At 42.5% G+C, this 20,790-nt stretch overlaps 1 protein-coding gene across 1 annotated transcript in view; it reads left to right on the top strand.

The window, feature by feature from the left end:
- Positions 1-17,510, top strand: part of map6d1 (MAP6 domain containing 1) — a 36,423-nt gene extending 18,913 nt beyond the window's left edge. Inside the window, exons 2-3 of the mRNA XM_073038250.1 lie at positions 9,383-9,608; positions 16,666-17,510. Coding sequence (XP_072894351.1) covers positions 9,383-9,608; positions 16,666-16,749 — 310 coding nt within the window. The 3' untranslated portion in view covers positions 16,750-17,510. The remainder of the gene's footprint in view (positions 1-9,382; positions 9,609-16,665) is intronic.
- The last annotated feature ends 3,280 nt before the right edge of the window (positions 17,511-20,790 follow it).

The following is a 20,790-nucleotide window of genomic DNA, read 5'->3' as shown; positions in this document are numbered from 1 at the left end:
GAAACAATCAGCAAGCTGAGTAGGTTCTGTGGAAGAAGAAGCAGATGTAACTCTTTCTGCAGATGTTGCCTGATCTGAGCATTTGCAGCTGCTGAGGCCCTTAGCTCCGAGGAGTTTAGGCCACTGACACCGACATCCAAAATCAATGGGATGGTTGGAGTTCATCAATGTTTCTGTAATCCACTGTACAGGGACTGGCCTACACCGTTTCACCAGAGCCTATTTCTACCCCTCACGACGGGGGCATAGGGCTGGACTTTGAGAGGCAGCATTTTGTTTCTGTTTCAGATTTCCAGCATCTGGTGTTTTTGTTTTGATTTTCATTTAGAGATGAGTATACACATTAGTTCTCTTCCCAAGATCTCCCCATCTTATTTTGTGCTATTAATTTTGTAATTTATAGTAATTTGTCTAGCACCGTACCACTGCTGCAGTACAAATTTCATGTCACATGTAAGTCAGCGTAATAAATCTGACTCTGATAGAAGCCAGTCTTTTGTCAGTTCAATTCATTGCATATAATGTCAAAAAAAAATGGCTGTGTTGTACAAAATACATCTGAAACAAAAACTGCGAGGAGATTCATTTTGGAAGTTCAAACTTGAAGCCAGAATTACAGAGTTAATGGCAAAATCTTTAGCAGTGTGGAGGATCAGAGGGATCTTGGGGTCCACGTTCATGCGTCTCTCAAAGTTGTCACGCAGGTTCATAGGGTTGATAAGAAAGTGTGTTGGCTGTCAGTAGATGGGGGATTGATTTCAAGAGCCGTGAGGTAATGTTATAGTTTTATAAAACCTCGGTTAGACTACACTTAGAATATTGTGTTCAGTTTTGGTTGCCTCATAAGATGTGGAAGCTTAAGAGGAGGTGGAGAAGGCATTTACTAAAATGCTGACTGGACTAGAGGGCATATCTTATGAAAATTGAGCAATCTATTGCTTTTCTCTGGAGTGAAGGAGAATGAGAGGTAATTTGATAGAGATATATAAGATGATGAGGCAGAGATAGAGTGGATAGCCAGAGACTTTTCCTCAGGACAGAAATGGTTAATCCAAGGGTATATAATTTTAAGATAATTGGAGGAAAGTACAGGGAGGATGTCAGAGGTAAGTTCTTTCACAGTGAGTGGAGCGCCCTACCAGTGGTGGTTGTAGAGGCAGATAGATATGTTTGGAGCACTTAAGAAGCTCTTAGATATGTGGAGGATAGAAAAATGGAGGGCTCTGTGGGAGGGAAGGATGAGATTGATCTTAGTGTAGGTTAAAATGGCAGCACAACATCATGGACCAAATGGCCTGTACTGTTCTATGTTCTAGAACAGTAGGAATTTGCATCCAGCCTCTTAATTTTTTTGCTCTAGAAAATCTGTACCTCCAGCCAAGATGCTTCGGTACAGCAACAATACCGGCATATGGGAATTATCGAAGTGTGTCCTGTCCATAAGAAGAACAAATACAAGCTGAATAGTTAATACCGCCTCAGTTCTCCATTATTAGCAAAGTGGTAAAATTTGTGATGGACACTGCTGTCTGGCAGTCATACTTGTTCCACCAGGAACGTTTTGTATCTGGCATCTGATAGACCAGGTATGAAGTCTGCAAAAAGAATTCCACAGCTGAGATGAGAGTGACTACTCTTAACGTCAGTGCAGAACTTGGTCGGGTTTGGCATCCAGTATCTTATATGGTGTCCATGAGGTTTAAAACATAAAATAGTAAATTATTTCAGGCACTGTTTCAAGAACCTTTTGTGCAAGTAATGAACAAAGTGGTCATTTGCTCTAGTGAAGTCTGGAGAGAGCTCAGGAAATTCAATAACTTTTCATTTATATAGAATTCTATCAGTTCTGTGTGAATTTGTGCAATGTAAGCATCTACACAATGTGGATGGATTATTGTGGAAATGAAGTAAATCAGGGTTGTGGGATTAGAAAAGAAAATGGCACTGAGGAAGATGATGTCAGGATAACATCCTGATATTAAGAGTCAAGTGACTACTCCTGCACTTTTCCTTGTGTTTCTGTGGTATAAAGCTTGAGAGATCAAAAAATTATCATCATAATCATAGACAAAATGGTAGAATACTTGCTTTAAGGCAAAGAAATGATGATGCATGTTAAGGGACTTTGAGATCAGTTCACACCATCAACATTTAACTTGCAGAGTGGTCAAGCATTCATAAATTCCATGTTGGAGATGATCTATTGTGCGTAAGAGTGTCATTAATATAGTTGGAAAAGGAAGAAAGAGAAACGAAAAACACTGGAGACCAAGTATGTGGGAGGTGGGGTGGTGGGGGTAGAGAAATTAGGAACTACGCTTATTGGGCCGGCGTGGTAGCGTAGTGGTCAGCAGAACGCTTTACAGTACCAGTGACACGGGTTCAATTCCTGCTGCTGCCTGTAAGGAGTGAGTGCGTTCTCCCTGTGACCACATGGGTTTCACCCCACGTACCAAAGATGTACCGGTTGGTATATTAATTGGTCATTGTAAGTGGTCACACGATTAGGCTAGGTTTAAATTGGGGGGGGGGGGGTTTGTTGGGTGCCACAGCACAAAGAGCCAGCTCCACGCTATATGTCAATAAATAAACTTTTTAAAATCTTGATAAAATGCTGTTAAAATGACATTTAGGATAACTTCAAGAGCACTATCAAGATTGCTTGTAAGCTTTTGCACGGTGATTTGTCAAGATGTGGAGTAAAAATGTTCTATACCCCTGCCTACTTAGTAGGATTCAGCAGTGCTGGATGAATTAATGCAGACGGTGAGCATCAGAAAGCCCTTGCCCAGTCTTTCCCATTGAGTATACTAGTTCCTGATCACTCTCACACTGTCTCATGTAGGCAAGTTGAATAACCAATAGAAGGTGCCCCAGGGATCACTTAAATTTATCGAGATGAAAGTAGATAAAACCAGATTATTCCATGCATTTGTGAGAATGGTTAGGCATTTTCGGTTTCTATTTCAGATTTACAGCACTTGCTGATTATTATTTTTTAAATTTAATTTGGTGAATGGGTATACACATGTTGGCTCTTTTCATTAAATCCATTGATCATACATACTGTAGAAGGCCAGACTTCATCCACTTTGATATGCTGCATATAATGTCAAAAAATGGCTCGAGTGTGTTAAAGACATCAAAAACTTGCACCTAGGCTGTTGTGCTGAAAAAATTTGCTTAAATCGGTTAAAGTATCTGAAAGCAAATTTAGAACCAACCTGACAGAAAATTGGCTTTAAAAAGCAAACACGAGGAAGTCTGCAGATGGTGGAAGTTCAAGCAACACACACAAAATGCTGGTGGAACACAGCAGGCCAGGAAGAAGCAATGTCAATGTTTCGGGCCGAGACCCTTCGTCAGGACTAACTGAAAGGAAAGATAGTAAGAGATTTGAAAGTCGGAGGGGGAGGGGAAAATGCGAAATGATAGGAGAAGACCGGAGGGGGTGGGGTGAAGCTGAGAGCCGGAAAGGTGATTGGCGAAAGTGATACAGAGCTGCAGAAGGGAAAGGATCATGGGACGGGAGCCCTAGGGAGAAAGAAAGGGGGAGGGGAGCACCAGAGGGAGATGGAGAATGGGCAGAGAGAGGGAAAAAAGGGGAGGGGGGAAAAAACCTAAATATGTCAGGGATGGGGTAAGAAGGGGTGGAGGGGCATTAACAGAAGTTAGAGAAATCAATGTTCATGCCATCAGGTTGGAGGCTACCCAGCCGGTATATAAGGTGTTGTTCCTCCAACCTGAGTGTGGCTTCATTTTGACAGTAGAGGAGGCCATGGATAGACATATCAGAATGGGAATGGGATGTGGAATTAAAATGTGTGGCCACTGGGAGATCCTGCTTTCTCTGACAGACAGAGAAAATTGGCTTTGTAGAAAGACAATTCATGGTGTAAAGTAGATATCCAGAGAGCGTCAGGGAGGTCAAAACCCCAAAATCTCCAAAGTTCAGTTGCACTTAGTGATTCATGTCTGTGTGGATATCTCAAATGCCATCTATAAACTCACCAATGGCACCGCTGTTGGCAGAACCTCAGATGGCGACGAGGTGTACAGGAGTGGGATGGATCAGTTGGTTGAGTGGTATTTCAACAACCTGTTACTCAATGTCAGCAAGACCAAGGAATTGATTGTAGACTTCAGGAAGGGGAAGTTGGGAGAATATACACCAGTCCCCCCTCCCTGGTTTGGAGGCTCCAATGTGCAAGATCGCAAGAATCTGCGGAGGGCTGTCAACTCAGCCAGCTCAACATAGGCACAGTCCTCCCTGCCTATGAGGATATCTTCGAGAGGCAGTTTCTCAAAAAGGCCACTTCCATCATTAAGGTCCCACACCCACTAGAATACGAGTTCTCATTCCCACCATCGGTGAGGAGGTACAGGAGCCTGAAGATCCACACTCAACATTTTAGAAACATCTTCCCCTCTGCCATTAGATTTCTGAATGTTGAAAGAACACTACCTTGTTATTCCTCTTGTGGCATGTTTGTAGTAACTTTTGTATCTTGTACTGTGTTGCTGCAAAACAAATTTCATGACATGATAAACCTAATTTTCATTAACTTGTGGGAGCAGATGTTTTCCTTTAGCCTGTTTAATCCTGAAATATAGGCAGTTTTAAAATGGATAACAGTAAAAACATTAACATTACAGACGCAACTTTACCCTGATAAAGAAGTTACCTCTGGGAATGGGCAATACCCACCGACAGAAATGTATCTTGCAGCTTGGCATCTAATTTTGACAAATGACTTTTAATCTCAGAAACTATAACTTTTAAAATACAACAGTGAATATAACTTGTATCAACTGCAGTTGAATGGTAAACTAGACTCTCAATTTTCATCAGGAGCAAGGTGTTCAAGGTGTTTAAACTTGAATGGTCAAAACTTGGCACAAACACACTATTATGGATATTCGTGCAAATTTCCATTGGAGTTGTTGAGTGGTAGAATCTGGGATAGTTTGATGGCAAAGTGGGAGGAACTAGTGTAGAATTAATGTAAATGGTTGCTTGACAGTCAATGTAGACCTGGTGGGCCAGAGAACCTGTTTCTGTACTGAATAACTATTTGACACAATTAGTCATATGAGGAAAGAAAACTAGTTACTTCCCAAGTTGATGAACTTTCATCAGAGTAAGGAATTGTGCAATTATTCAAGAGGCCAGAATTGATAGCAGCTCATATTGGATTGTGGAGGCTGGAGGTGAGAGCTGGGGTTTGGGGACAGTGTCATTACAGAGATGGGGAGAGGCAAGACATAGGAGAATTTGAAACGTGAAGAGTTTTAACACAAAGGCTTTGCTGTACCGGGAGCAAGGATGGGTGATGGATGACTGGGATTTAGGCGACAATTTTTGAGTTTGCTTTTACAGAGGTTGGAAGAGTCTACAGGAGAGTATTGGAATTGATGACAAAAACTGAGGGATTTTGACACAAGCTAAAGGAATAGGTGAACACTATTGCTGACGTAGATAGTAACAGTAAAAGCAAGATTGAAATCTTAAGGTCCTCACGGCCTCCACTGCATCAAATAGGCAGCTCACCATCACCTTCTCAAGGGCAAATAGGGCTGTATATAAGTAGCCTGTGAAGCCCACATCCTTTTGAATACGTGAAATGGAACCAAAAGGTTGTTAACAAACTGGTTGCATTTTTGCCTATGGTTAAAGTTCAAAGCAAATTTATTATCAAAGCTTGTATATGTCACCATATTCTAGTTTGAGATTCAATTTCTTGCATTCACAATAAAACGAAATATAATAGGATCAACAAAAACTACACACGAACAAAAACTGACAATCAATGTGGGAAAAAAAGACAATCTATACAAAGAAAGAAAAGTAAGTAATACTGAGAACATGAGTTGTAGAGTCGATGGGTTGTGGAATCAGTTCGGAGTTGAGGTGAGTGAAGTTATCCAAGCTGGTTTAGGACGTGATGGCTGAAGGGTCGTAACTTGATGAACCTGGTGCTGTAGGAACTAAGGCTCCTGTATCTCCTTCCTGATAGCACTAGTGAGAAGGGAACATTGCCTGGATGGTTGGATTTTTTGGTGATAGATGCTCCTTTCTCGTGGCAGTGCTCTTTATGAATGTGCTTAGTGGTGGGGAGGGCTTTTCCTGTGATGGACTGGGCTCCATCCATCACTTTTTGTAGACTTATCCATTCTTGGGCATTGGTGTTTCCATACCAGCCCTTTATGTAACTGGTCAGGAAACCTTAGGGGCAAGTAAGTGACCATAATGTGATCAAATTCACCCTGAAATCTGAGAAGAAAAGGCTAAAGTCAGAAGTTACAGTTATTCCAGTGGAGTAAAGGGAATTACAGAGGCATGAGTGAGGAGTTGGCCAGTGTGGAAAGGAACACTGGCAAGTATTATGCAGAGCAGCAATGGCTGGAATTTCTGGAAGCAATTCGGAAGGTGCAGGATATATACATCCCAAAGAGGAAGAAGTATTCTAGAGGAAAGACAACACAACCGTGGCTAGTAAGAGAAATCAAAGCCAACACAAAAGCCAAAACTAGGGCATAAAATAGAACAAAAATTAGTTGGAAGTTAGAGGACAGGAAGCTTTTAAAAACCAACTCAAGACAACTAAAATGTCATTAAGAAGGTAAAGATGGAATACAAAAGTAAAGTAGCTCAGGGGTCGGCAACCTTTTTGCCTCTGTGGGCCGGATCACATATTAATAAGTGGACGGTGGACCAGATAAATGCCATAAAAAAACTTGAAACGTGGGAATTATCCATTTAAATACATCTAGTTATGTATTGCCTCAAATTAATGCTAGAAAATCATTTGTGCTTAAGGTTGCCTACCCCTAAGCTAGCCAATAACATTAAAGGGGGTGCCAAAAGTTTCTTTAGATACATAAAGTTTAAAAGAAAGGAGAGACTGGATAATGGACCACCGGAAAGCAATGCTGGAAAGGTAGAATTGGTGGGGGGTGGGGCAACAAACTGGTGGACATACAGAAAACTAAGTATTTTGCATCAGTCTTCACAGTGGATGACACTTGCAGTATGTGTGAAGTTGTTATAACTAGAGAGAAGGTTCTTGGGGAAACTGAAAGGTCTGAAGGTAATAGGTCACCTGGACCAGATGATCTACACCCCAGGGTTCTGAAAGAGGTGGTTGAAGAGACTGGGAAGACATTAGAAATGATCTTTCAAGATCACTAGATTTTGCAATGGTTCTGGAAGACTAGAATATTGCCAATGTCATTCCACTCTTCAAAAAGGGAGAGAGGAAGAAGGAAATAAACTGTAGGCCAGTTAGTCTGACCTCAGTGGTTGGGAAGATGTTGGAATTGATTATAAAGGATGAGGTCTCAGGGTACTTGGAGGTGCATAAGTTAGGCCATAGTCAGCATGGTTTCCTCAAAGTAAAATCTTGCTTAACAAACCTGTTGGAATTCTTTGAAAAAATAACAAGCAGCATAGATAAAGGAGAAATAGGCTGATGTTGTGAACTTGGATTTTCAGAATGCCTTTGGCAAAATGCCTCACATAGAAACCTACAGCACAATACAGGCCCTTCGGCCCACAAAGCTGTGCCGAACATGTCCCTACCTTAGAAATTACTAGGCTTACCCATAGCCCTCTATTTTACTAAGTTCCATGTAACTATCCAGAAGTCTCTTAAAAGACCCTATTGTATCTGCCTCCACCACCATTGCCGGCAGCCCATTCCATGCACTCACCACTCTCTGAATAAAAAAACTTACCCCGTCATCTCCTCTGTACCTACTCCCCAGCACCTCATACCTGTGTCCTCTTGTGGCAACCATTTCAGCCTGGGAAAAAGCCTCTGACTATCCACATGATCAATACCTCTCATCATCTTGTACACCTCTATCAGGTCACCTCTCATCCTCTGTCATGAGGGTGCTGAACGAGCTACAACCCCCGTGGAATTACAGGAGAGATTCTAGTATGGATAAAGTGGTGGCTGATTAACAGGGGACAAAGAGTGGGAATAAAAGGAGCCTTTTCTGGTTGTCTGCCAGTGACTAGTGGTGTTCCACAGGGGCCTGTGTTGGGACCAGTTCTTTTTTACGTTATTTGTCTATGATTTGGATGATGGAATTGATGACTTATTTGCAAAGTTTGCAGATTATATGAAGGTGGGTAGTTTTGAGGAAGTAGAGAGGCTACAGAAGGACTTGGAGATATTAAGAGAATGGGCAAAGAAATGACAGATGTCAGGAAGTGTATGGTCATGTACTTTGGTAGAATAAATGAAAGGGTTTGCTATTTTCGAAATGTAGAGAAAATACAAAAAACGGAGGCACAAAGGGTCTTGGAAGTCTCTGTGCAGGATTCCCTAAAGGTTTATTTTGCAGGTTGTGTCTGTGGTAGGAAGGCAAATGCAACGTTAGCATTCATTTCAAGAGGACTAGAATATAAAAGCAAGGATGTAATGTTGAGACCTTATAAGGCACTGGGGAGGCCTCACTTGAAGTATTGTGAGCAGTTTTGAGTCTTTATCTTAGAAAGAATGTGCTGAATCTGGAAAGGGTTCAAAGGAGATTCACAAAAATGATTCCAGGATTGACTGGGTTGTCATATGAAGAACATTTGATGGTTTCTGGGCCTATATTTGCTGGAATTCAGAAGAGTGAAGGGTAACTTCATTGAAACCAATCGAATGGTGAAAGGCCTTAATAGATTGGATGTGGAGAGGATATTTCCTATGGTGGGAGGATTTAAGACCACGGGACTGCCTCAGAATAAAGGGGATGGGGAGGAATTTCTTTAGCCAGAGAGTGGTGAATCTGTGGAATTCTTTGCCACAGGCAGCTGAGGAGGCTAAGTCTTTATGTACATTTAAGACAGATTGATAGATCTTGATTGGTCAGGGCATGAAGGGATATGGGGAAAAGGCAGGAGATTGGGGCTGAGAGGAAAATTGGATCAGCCGTGATGAAATGGAATAGCAGACTCAATGGAACAAAATGGCCTAATTCTTGTGGTCTTCTGAGTCCTTGAACATGGTCCAGTCCCTAGACTGACTGGAGGAATCCTGTAGCCACTCCTCTGCCCTCCATCACCACCTCATTGTTGTCCTTCCTTGTGGAGCCTGGTCATGAATGGAAACTGGGATTAATAAATCATTTGGTGGAAGTAGCTTTTGTCTTTGCTCCTTTTTAAAATGAGACAAAATAATAACCTTCAGAGATAATATTGATGTGGTTTGCAATCGAAGTGAATGAGGAATAACCAAGATTAATTGGATCCTGGGGGGGCGGAGTGGGGAAGGAAGATATGACCCTATCGGTATGTGGTAACATTGGAAGGAAAGAGGATGAAAGCAGTTGTTGAGCAATGCACGTGGCAGCAATACTGACATAAGACCACATTTTGTTTCAGACAGGAGTTCCAGCCCTGGACTGGCGTTCAAGTGGCCAAACCGGTGAAGGCGAGGCAGATGTACTGTCCTCCAGGAGATAAGATTGTCCTTGAGAGCAGCTACCGGGCAGCTTTCACAGAGGATGCTTTCCGACGCGTTGAGCCACTTCAGGTCGCTTCCAGCAAGTCTCAGAACCAAATAGCTTCAGTGTCGGAGACGGGCAACGTAACGAAGACCGAGAGCTCAGTAAGTCCATTTAACACAGAATGTTTAAATTCCCTATAGTGGCAACTACAGTGTGGGTTTCTGGTTGTCATCAATTTCAATTCTGCTCCTGTCTATGTGAGCGGATTTGGCTCATGTTTAATAATTAAGTTCATTATACTTGGAGTTGAAAAGACGTGATATTGATTCTGTGATATTAAATCAAAAAAATCCCTCATCAGCTCTGCATTTTCTTTTCCCCAATTCTGGATGTTCAATTCATTTCCCAAAATTCCTCCTTCACACTTTGCCTCAGTTTATGTCCAATTGGAGTCTCCTGAACTAAAATGGGCCTTTAGCTATCATTGGCTGTTGGCCACTGGTGAAATTAAAACTATCCTGATGACTTTTGTAATTGTTTTCCCACTCAGCAGACTTCATTGTACTTGGCTTGTGTTCGAGTGTTTGGTGCTTTAGGTTTGCTGCCTTGTCAAGTATTAAAATGGGATTGGAGTGAAGATTAACTTCGGTGGTGTGATTTGAGGTTTTTGTTAATTAATAGTCATAACCTTTATGCCACCAAACAAGTATTATATAGATCCTAAGTACGATTAATATCTAATCAGTAGGTTTAAATACAATCTGACCTAATTAATACAGTTTGGGCATGTGCAGTCTAGCTTGACATGAGTCTTGCTCACCTTGCCTTGTCACTTTAGAAATAAAGTGGACCAAAATGTGTAGGTGGTTTGGTGAAACCATTGGATTTGCAACATAATATTTAACATATTTAGCTCTGTGGAGCAATAACATGGCATTTATATACATAACGATGATAAATTAGATACAAGTAAACTTCTCCAAGAACCTGTGGCTTTGTTCCTTCGATGGCACCTTCAGTCTCCTGGGGAACAGTGATTGCATTAGCTAGAGGGATCCAAACTGAAGTTCCATTGCCTTTTACATCTGCCCTGGAAGGTGGGAATTCCTGTCCAAGCAGCTTTTACTCTCGAGTCTCTTTATTACACTGCGTGATTCCCTTCAGCAGTTGTTTGGCAATGATCATGGATCTACTGATCCATGTTAAAATCCAACAGCTTGAGATCCCTTTTATGGATGTATTTGAAATGCAGGTGTGGGCAACCAGTAGGCCTTTCGGTGAGGTACAATTTCTGTTTTACGGAATTCGTGCAAGGTTTACCTGGTGACTAGCCAAACCACGTGTGGGTGCTTTATTCATGCTCAGCCCTAGCCCCACGGCAGAACAGAAATATGCTGATGTCACTGTCATTAACTTTGTGATCTTTTCAGTTTGTTATTCAGCCATTTATTGTAAGCTGGAAAAGTGTTGATTTATGTCTGCATCATGGAGTCATAGAGCACTACAGTGCAGAAACAGGCCCATCTAGTCTATGTGAACTGTTATTTTGCCTAATCCCATCGACCATAGCCCTCCATTCCCCTCCTATCCAAGATGTTGAAATTGAACCCTCATCCACCAGTTCCACTGGCAGCTGATTCCACAACCCTGAGTGAAGAAGTTCCCCCTCATGTTCCCCTTAAACATTTCACGTCTCACTCTTAACCCATGACCTCCAGTTCTAGTCTAGTCTTGCCCAACCTCAGTGAAGAAAGCCTGCTTGCATTTACTCTATCTATACCACTCCTCATTCTCTTACACTCCAGGGAATAAAGTCCTAACCTATTCAGTCTTTCCCGATAACTCGGGTCCTCAAGGCCTGGCAACATCCTTACAGTTTTTCTGTACTCTTTCTATTGTGTTGATATCTTCCCTATAGTTATCTCTTCCTCCCTCATCCCCGCACTGGGAAGGTCAGATCGCAACCTGGTGCATCTCAAACCCTGCTACGTGCCTCTGGTGAAGAGTAAATTGCAACCTCGAGGAGAGTGAGGAAATGGTCGGGTGAGGCTTATGAGGCACTCCAGGGTTGTTTTGAGGTGACAGACTGGCAGGCACTCTGTGAGCCACATGGAGAGGACATTGATTGGCTCACAGAGTGCATCTCCGGTTACATTAACTTCTGTGTGGACTGCAGTGTTCCGGCAAGAACTGTCCTTTGTTATTCAAATAACAAGCCATGGGTAACAAAGGACATCCTGAATGCTAAAAAGAGGGCATTTAGAGATGGAAATAGGGAGGAGCTGAGGACAATACAGAGGGACCTGAAAGCCAAGATCAGGGAGGCTAAAGACAGGTATAGGAGGAAGCTTGAGTGGAAACTCCAACAGAACAACATGAGAGAGGTCTGGAGTGGGATGAGGACCATCACTGGGTTCCGGTAAACTAGCAACAGAGGAGCTGAAGGCAGTGTGGACAGGGCCAACGAACTTAATCTGTTCTTCAACAGATTTGATACTGTGGCCCCTGCCCATCCCCCACATGATTCATCTGTTATTGGCCCCCAACCAACACATACTCCACTCTCCCCTCCTACCCCTCCTCACAGCCCCCACCCTGCTCTCATGACTACACGCCTCCCCCAGCTGAAACCACCACGGTGGGCTTCACAGCTGAACAGGTGAGAAGACAGCTGAAACGTCTCCACCCAAGCAAGGCTGATGGTGTCAGCCCCAGGGTGCTCAAAGCCTGTGCCCCCCAGCTATGTGGAGTACTTCACCATGTCTTCAACCTGAGCCTGAGTCTCCAGAGAGTTCCTGTGCTGTGGAAGATGTCCTGCCTCATCCCTGGACCGAAGACGCCGCACCCCAGTGGCTCCAATGACTACAGACCAGTGGCATTGACCTCCCACATCATGAAGACCCTGGAGAGACTTGTTCTTACCCAATTATCAATAAAGTATGTCTGTCTGTAAGGTGATCAGAACTGCATACAATACTCCAAATAAGGCCTCACCAATGTCTTAAACAATTAACATAGCAACCCATCTCCTTTACTCAGTGCTTTGATTTATGAAGGCTAATGTGTCAAAATCTCTTTATGATCGTATCTACCTGTGATGCCACTTGTATGGAATTATGGATCTGTTCTACCAGATTCCTCTGTTCTACTGCACCCCTGTACATGTACTGAGGCACAGTGGAAAACGTGCAAGCTGTCTATACTTCATTACATTGAGGTACTGCATTATAGTCGGAGTAAGATGCAAAGCCACGACGAGGTAGTTTGTGAGGTCGAGTCCCATCTTATCCAGGAGTCAGGCTGGTAGATTACTCCTGGAGGTAGGAAGGTCGCCAGACCTGTGAGTAGATTTGAAAGAACATTATTAGTAATTCTTTTAGGTTTAAGAGCAGAGTGAAGTAATGAGTAGATGAGCAGCGTGCAGCCCACAACAAGTTGCTATGCACAGATGTGCTCTTGCTTTGCCTATAATGTGCTGAAATGTCTCAGGCAGTTTGCAGGAGTGTTTTCAAACCAGGTGGAATTATTAGAGAAGATGGTCAGGGATATATTTTAAGGGGCATTTTAAAGGGGGAGGTTGTGGTAGGAAATTATAGGAAATTCCTGGATCTTGGCCTAAATAGCTAAGATCGTGAGAGAGATTAAAACCGAGGTAGGGTGGTGGTGTTCAAGCGGTCGGAATTGGAGGAGGTGGCATGGGGCATAGAGCTGCTCAAGAGCAGGGCCAGGAACGATTTGAAATCACAAACTTTAAAATGGCAATATTGTGGGATGTGCAGCCATTGTTGGTTAGCAAGCATCATTAAATTGATGTATTATTGTACAGTGAAAAGCTTCATTTTGTATGTCGTCCATACAGATCATTGCATCACGTCAGTAGACTGAGGTATTACAAAGAAAAAGCAATACAAAATGTAGAATATAGTGCTAGTTACAGAGAGGGGGTGGAGCAGGCAGATTGTGCAAAGCTGTGATGAGTCAAGAGCACATGTTAGGGAAACCATTCAATAGTTTTATAACAGTGGTCTAGAGTCTATTCTTGAGCATGGTGATAATGTGTTTCCAGGCTCCCGATGGGATGGGGGAGAACAAAGAATGTTTGGGATGGGTTGGTTGTTTTACTGAGGCTATATATATCAACAAATTGGGGCCATTCTGGATTTTCTTGGCCATGGTGTCTACGTGGTTGGACCAGGACAAGTTATTGGTGATGTTTTTACCTAGAAACTTGAAACTTGTCACCATGTGCAAGTTGGCATTGTAAAATACAGACAGCTGATCTTCGGGCCGAGCATCAGTTTATGAAGAGTGGAAAATGGGAGGAAAGGTATGGACTCTAGTGATAAAAGCAGGCTGGAGTAATCTTGCAGCAGATCTTTCAACCCTTGGCCCATCCAGTCATTGGTAAGTTATTGGGAGGTGAAAAGTTCACAGTTGTGTGCTGTTCCCTGATGGAGTCAGTGATTTAAGTTGTATCCTCAGGAGCTGCAGAAGAGTTATATGAATAGTATGTGATAAGGCACTGACTAGCTGATATGATCACCCATTGTTTTAACCTTCCTGTCCTGGTACTGTATCAACTGGCCAATTCTTCTCTGAGCAGAGCATCAACAAAGTGCCCCACTAGACTCTGCAGTATCTTTTTACATAAAAAAACGTTGATGGATGGAGGAGCTCAGAACAAAGCAGAGAGCAACTGGGCATCTGCAATCTCCCTGAGTGCTGGCGCCATCAGTGTATCTCCTCTATCAATGATATTTTTGGAGTGTTGGAGAAACTAAAGGAGGTTTGAGGAGAATTAAGATCAACGTTTCCTTCCTTTCTGAACTTTTTGGAAGAGGGAAATAAAGAAGATGAGAAAAGGGATGAAAAGCAAGTTAAATTTATCATATGCTGGAAATACTTTGTGGAGAAATAATTAACCCTTTACGTCAAAAACTGTTGACTGTTTCATTCTTCACATGTTGCCTGACCTGAGTATTTCCAGAAATCTACTTTTAATTTCAATTTATAGCATCTGTATAGTTTTGCATTTCACCGTAATTATATTTTTAAATTATCTATGAATAAAGTACATTTGAAGAAATGAGATGCCATAAAATAGTTTAAATTTGGGCCAGAGGAGCTGATTGCCATTGCTTTAACATATAGCTTAAAACAAAAGGTCCCTGCACTCCTTGTTCCTTTTCCTTATTCAACTTTTTAGTGGACAATTAATATGCAAGTTTTCAAAATAATGGAAGGGCATGAATAAAGTTCCAGAGATTGGCAAAGCATTGGTGTATCTCATGTTTGGATTTGCTGCAAAATTTTCACATTGTTTCAAGTTATGTGTCATTAACCTTCAGTTCTTTTCCAGAAAGATTATGATTATCTTTGTATCCCATGGGATTGCATTAAGAAACAGTTAGGACACAGTGACCTATTTTTTTCAGGTGAAGTTACTTTGGCAGTTAATAGGATTAACAAGTGCAGGAAGTGGCTGGCAATTGGCTAAGTGTCCAGTTTGGGCTTTGAAGTGATCAGAGATGGGCGTAGAAGAGTTAACGAACTTGTGATGTGGAGTTGTACATGGGAGTTTAAAGATTATTTCAAGGTCACTTTTTTCTTTCTTTCTTTAAGAAAAGTGTCAGGATACACTGGCATCCAGAAAACAAATACTTGAGGTACCTGAGGTAACTGTATTCTGTGGAGCCCATGTATTGCCTTGCCAGTGGAGCGATAGGGATGGTGCTGTATTTGGAAGAAAGCTTTAAATATCACTTCTGAAATGACTCGATCTCAAAGGAACTGATTTGTGTTTCTTTTCCAATGTACCATCTCCCTGACCCAATGACCAGCCAGCTTACTCACAACAAGCAGCCACCTAAAACTATAAGTTTTGCACCTATCAGCATTTCCTGACCCATTTAACTAACAAAGCAACACACGCACAATGCTGGAGGAGCTGGGCAGGCTGGGCAGCTCATATGGAAAAGAGTAGCAGTCAATGTTTCGGGCTAAGATCCGGTCCCAATGAAGGGTCTTGACCTGAAATGTTGACTATTCACTCTTTTCTATAGAATTTTGTGTACTACTTTGATTTCCAGCATCTGCAGATTTTCTTGTTTGTGCCATTAACATAGAAACTTGGCAGCAGGAGCTGCGTACCCTTGGTGATATGTAAACTGTTCCAAAGCTCAACCGTGAAAATTGTATAGTCAGCTCTCTGATCGATAGGTCTAATTTAAGACTTTTTAAAAACACTGCACGTTCTGAATTGTATGAAGGAAATAATAAACAGTAGGCCTCTAGGACAAAGGGAGCTGATTGATAGCTAATTTCGCTATTTTGATCACGTAGCTTTCTATCATTTTCTGCTTTTTTTTTTTAAAAAAAAAAGTTGATCCTTGGATGTATGGGACTGAGATTGAAAATATTTGAGTGGCGAGGTTCAGATGCCCACAGGACCATCACTAGCCCGTGGCTCTTCCACTGAATGCAGGGTGTTTAACTCCTGCCTACTCCACTCGCCACTGTGTTTCACTGTGCAGAAGCAAGCAGGGTTGTGCGCTAGAATGTTGAAGAAGGTGGAAGTGGTGACCTTGAGAAATGCAAACTGGACCAACAATTTGCAGACATAATCTCAAAATTATCTCATCTGCCCTGCTGTGGTAGGAAGGGAATTAATGGGATATTAATAATGTGACAGCTCTGAACCTATGAGGCTCCGTCTGCCGATTCAGGTGGACGTTAAATCACCCAGAATGATAAATATTTCAGAAGGAGATTGGTCCAGACCCTGTTTATCCCTCAGCCCCATGCTGCTGATTCAGATTATCTGGTGGTATTCTTTTTAATATTTTTATTTTTGCACTACTTATTTAACTGTTTAAATGTTTAACTTAATTGACATGTATATATCTATGTGTTTATGTGTCTGTATATATGTATTTGTACATTAATTCAGTTTTTCTGTTTATTATAATGCATCGCAATGTACTGCGGCCGCAAAGACAAGAAGTTTCACAACATTTACCGGTGATATCAAACCTGATTCTGATTCTCATCTAATACACTGAGGGAAATTTGTGTGATTGTCCAAGTAATAGTGGCCTTGCTTCAGTGATTTACTGTCAGCATCTTTTTTTGTGTGTGAAAGGCACTGTGGAATTGCTACAAACTACTTAACTATTACTTAACTACAAACTTCCTTAACTATTTCTGATTTATTCAAAGGAGCCAGTGGTGAAGACAAAGTTATCACCATCATCGAATTCCTCGGCAGTGTTCCAGACCCGCTCCCGCGTGCTGAACATATAAACCCAGTCACAGCTTCCCCTTCGGAGGAACTGGTCCCAGTGCTGATGCCATCAAAGACTAAAGGCAGCTGCATTAAATCTGCCAAAACAAACTATGCAACATAAGCTCCAAAACAGAGGGCTGCTGGCATTTGAAGGGACCCTTGCCAGGATGGTTGTCTCCAGTTGCCTGATAAATATTTGTTATTGTACAGTAACTGATTGGGATTTGAGTGAATCCTATTTAATGTACGTATGTCTCACCTGCATGTTGTGTAAGGATAGCCTGGCTGATTGCACACTGAAGGACTTGGACAACAAGCAGTAGATCAGCCAATAAAAGTTGAGAGAAAATTGCCATCTCTGTGAGTTTTTCTACCATTGCTGCTGAACCCACTGCAAAGAGCTTCTTAACAGGAGGGAGAATGATTCATTTTGTCATTCATTAACTGAAGCAAAACACACCCGCAGTTTTAACAGATTGTCCCCAATATCTTCACAAAAAGGACTGCAGTGGCTCATCCAAGATCCTTCCAAAACCAATTAGGAATAGGTAATAGTTACTCACCTTGTTCATGGGGCTCTCATCCTGTAATTATAGAACTACTGAAGGACAAGGAAGTCCAGGCTGGTTTGAGTAGAACAGTCTGTTCAGTCCAACTCTAATGTTCTTTTCCCTGAGCTCTGGAAGTCTGTCCATGTGTCTAGTTTACTGTTGAAAGCAGTGAGACTCTGGAGGATGGTCGTCCATACTGGTTGTTGACTCCACCTTTACACACAGTTGGGTTCTCGGCCATAACCATGCTCTGCAAAATAAAAATATTTCTTGCATCCCCATGTTTCCGTTGCCCTTGTTGGTCCTTGAATTACCGGCTGGGGAGACCAGCTTTGTGCTGTGTAGTCTGATATCAGCACAGCTCTGCTAGACTTCCTCTCAACCCCCCAATGCTCCGAGCACAACCCCAACTTCTCCAGTCTAATCTTCCAAGTGAAACTATTTGTCCCTGGAAATCTCTTCTGCATCCTCTCTTGGACATAAACGTGGAACAGTACAGTACGGACCCTTCAGCCTACTATGTTGTGCCAAGCTTTAAAACTACTTCAAGATAAATCTAACCTTTCCCTCTCATTTCACCCTCCATTTTCCTTTCATTTATGTGCCTATTTAAGAGCCTCTTAAATGTCTAATGTATTTCCCTCCATCACCATCCCTTGCAGTGCATTCCATGCACTTACCCCTTTTTTAAAAAAAAAACCATCCTGCCTTTGACCGCTTATATTTTCCTCTAATCACCTTAAAGTATGCCCTCTTGTATAACTATAGCCACCCTGGGGAGAAGGCACTGGCTGTCCACTACAAGTCTCCTTTCATCCCCCTACACTCCAAAGTGAAAAACTGTAGCTTGCTCAATCTGTCCTAATAATATATGCCCTCTAAATGAGGCCGTATTGTGGTAAATTCTGCACCTTCTCCAAAGTCTCCACATACTGATGTAACTAGAACTGAACGCAATATTCCGAGTGTGGTCTAACCAGACTTTTAAAGACCTGCGATATTATCCATGTTGCTTCAACTCGATCCCTCATCTAAAGAAGGGCAACAGTCCATATGTCTTCTCAACCACACTATCAACGTAAACGTTGAGATATCTAAGGACATGGACCTCACGATCCCTCTTCTTCCACATTCTCAGCATTTTGGATGTTTTCCTACCAGCTGGCCTAACATTGTGTTCAAGGAGGGTGCTTAAAAAGGTGGTGCAAGGTAAGGCAATGTTTTTTTGTGTGTGTGTGTGTGTGTGTGTGTGTGTGTGTGTGTGTGTGTGTGTGTGTGTGTGTGTGTGTGTGTGTGTGTGTGTGTGTGTGTGTGTGTGTGTGTGTGTGTGTGTGTGTGTGTGTGTGTGTGTGTGTGTGTGTGTGTGTGTGTGTGTGTGTGTGTGTGTGTGTGTGTGTGTGTGTGTGTGTGTGTGTGTGTGTGTGTGTGTGTGTGTGTGTGTGTGTGTGTGTGTGTGTGTGTGTGTGTGTGTGTGTGTGTGTGTGTGTGTGTGTGTGTGTGTGTGTGTGTGTGTGTGTCAAGCTCTGGTTGATGTGCTCATTTTGAAGAAGATTATATGAGCTCACTGTGTTGATCTTGAGGTCTAAACTTTGACAAGGAAGGTTTCGGCAAGAAGGTTGAGCAGTAACATCAAGGTAAGGTCTTTTAAACCCAGTAAGAACTACAGGGGCAGAAATGGCAGTCAACAGTGTGGTATGCTCCTGTGAAAGGTGGAAGATTAGGCAGAAGTCAAATGTCCCTGATGACTTTTTGTGTGAAATGTGTCCAGCTACAGCTACTCTCAGACTGCTTGGATGAGTTGGAGAGGCAAATGGTCACTGAGGTGCATAGAGGATGCCTCAGCAACTATCGCCCAGTTGCACTCACATCTACTGCGATGAAGTGCTTTGAGAGAGTGGTCACGACCAGAATGAACTGCTGCCTAAGCAAGGACCTGCCCCCGCTGCAGTTTACCTATTGCAACAGTAGGCCTACAGCAGATGCGATCTCACTGGCTCTCCACCCAGCCTTGGATGACCTGGACAATAGCAATACCTATGTCAGACTGCTAGTTATTGATTACACTTCAGCATTCAGCATCTTTATGCCATCAGTACTAATTTACAAGCTCCAAAACCTGGGCCTCTGTACTTTCCTCTCCAACTAGATCCTTGATCTCCTCATTGGAAGACCACAGTCAGTGTGGATTGGAAATAATGTCCTTGCTGACAATCAACACTGGTGCACCTTAGGCCCACTACTCTACCCTCTCTCCATGCGTGGCTGCGTGACCAAGCACAGCTCAATCACCAAATATAAACCTGCTGATGACACAAATATTGGCCGAATTTCAGATGGTGACAAGGAGACGTACAGGATTGAGATGGATCCATTGGTTTAGTGTGTTGCCACAAAAACCTTGCACTCACCATCAGTAAGACCAAGGAATTGATTGTGGACTTAAGGAAGAGTAAATCATGGGAACACACACCAGTCCTCATCAAGGGATCAGCAGTGGAAAGGGTGAGCGGTTTCAAGTTCTTGGGTGTCAACATCTTTGAAGACCATTTCTGGGTCCAACATAGTGATGCAATTACAAAGAAGGCATGACAAAGGCTATATTTCATTAAGAGTTTGAGGACATTGGGATGTCACCGAAGACTTTTATCAAATTTCTACAAATGTAATGTGGAGAGCATTCTAACTGGTTGAATCACTGTCTGGTATGGGGGGTGGGGGGGGGACCACTGCGCAGGATCAGAAAATATGCAGGGAGATGCAAACCCAGCCAGCTCCATCCTGAGCATCGAGGACATCTTCAAAAGGTGATACCTCAAAGGATTATGGTTGAAGATTGTTTAATATCATTTCCTGCACACAAATGTAAAGGAGAACAAAATAATAGTTATTCCAGATCTGATGCAGCACAAAAAAAACAAAAGATAAAGAACACAATAATAATGATGAAAAAACACTAAATATAAAGATGAAAGATAGTTATATACATTGATTGTATGTCCATAAACTTTCATAAAGTGATGCTAGGCACAGGTGTGTCTACACATAAGGTGACTGAAAAGAATTAATGAAGTGGTGGTGGTTAGGAGTGTTGGGGGGTTGGGTTAGTGGGTAGAGGTGTTGGTCAGCCTTGTTGCATAGGGAATGGAACTGTTTTTGAGTCCAGTAGTTGTGGCATGGATGCTACATAGTCTCCTCCTGATGGGAATTGGACGAACAGCCCATGAGCAGGGTGTGAACAGCCCATGAGCAGGGTGTGTGGGATCCTTCATGATGTTACTAGCCCTTGTCTGGCATCTTTCTGTACATATGTCCTTGATGGTGGGTAGACTGGTGCCAATGATGCATTGGTCAGTTTTGACTACCTGTTGTAGAGCCTTCCTGTCCATCGCAGTACAGTGTCTGTACCAGGCAGTGATCCAGCTTGTTAGGATGCTCTCTACCGTGCATTAGAGGATGACATGAGTATTGATGTGCATAGTCCAACTCTCTTCAGCTGCCTCAAAGTGG

The sequence above is a fragment of the Hemitrygon akajei genome, chromosome 3 (assembly GCF_048418815.1).
Source record: "Hemitrygon akajei chromosome 3, sHemAka1.3, whole genome shotgun sequence".
Lineage (NCBI taxonomy): Eukaryota > Metazoa > Chordata > Chondrichthyes > Myliobatiformes > Dasyatidae > Hemitrygon > Hemitrygon akajei.
This window is presented reverse-complemented; position numbering and strand designations above follow the sequence as displayed.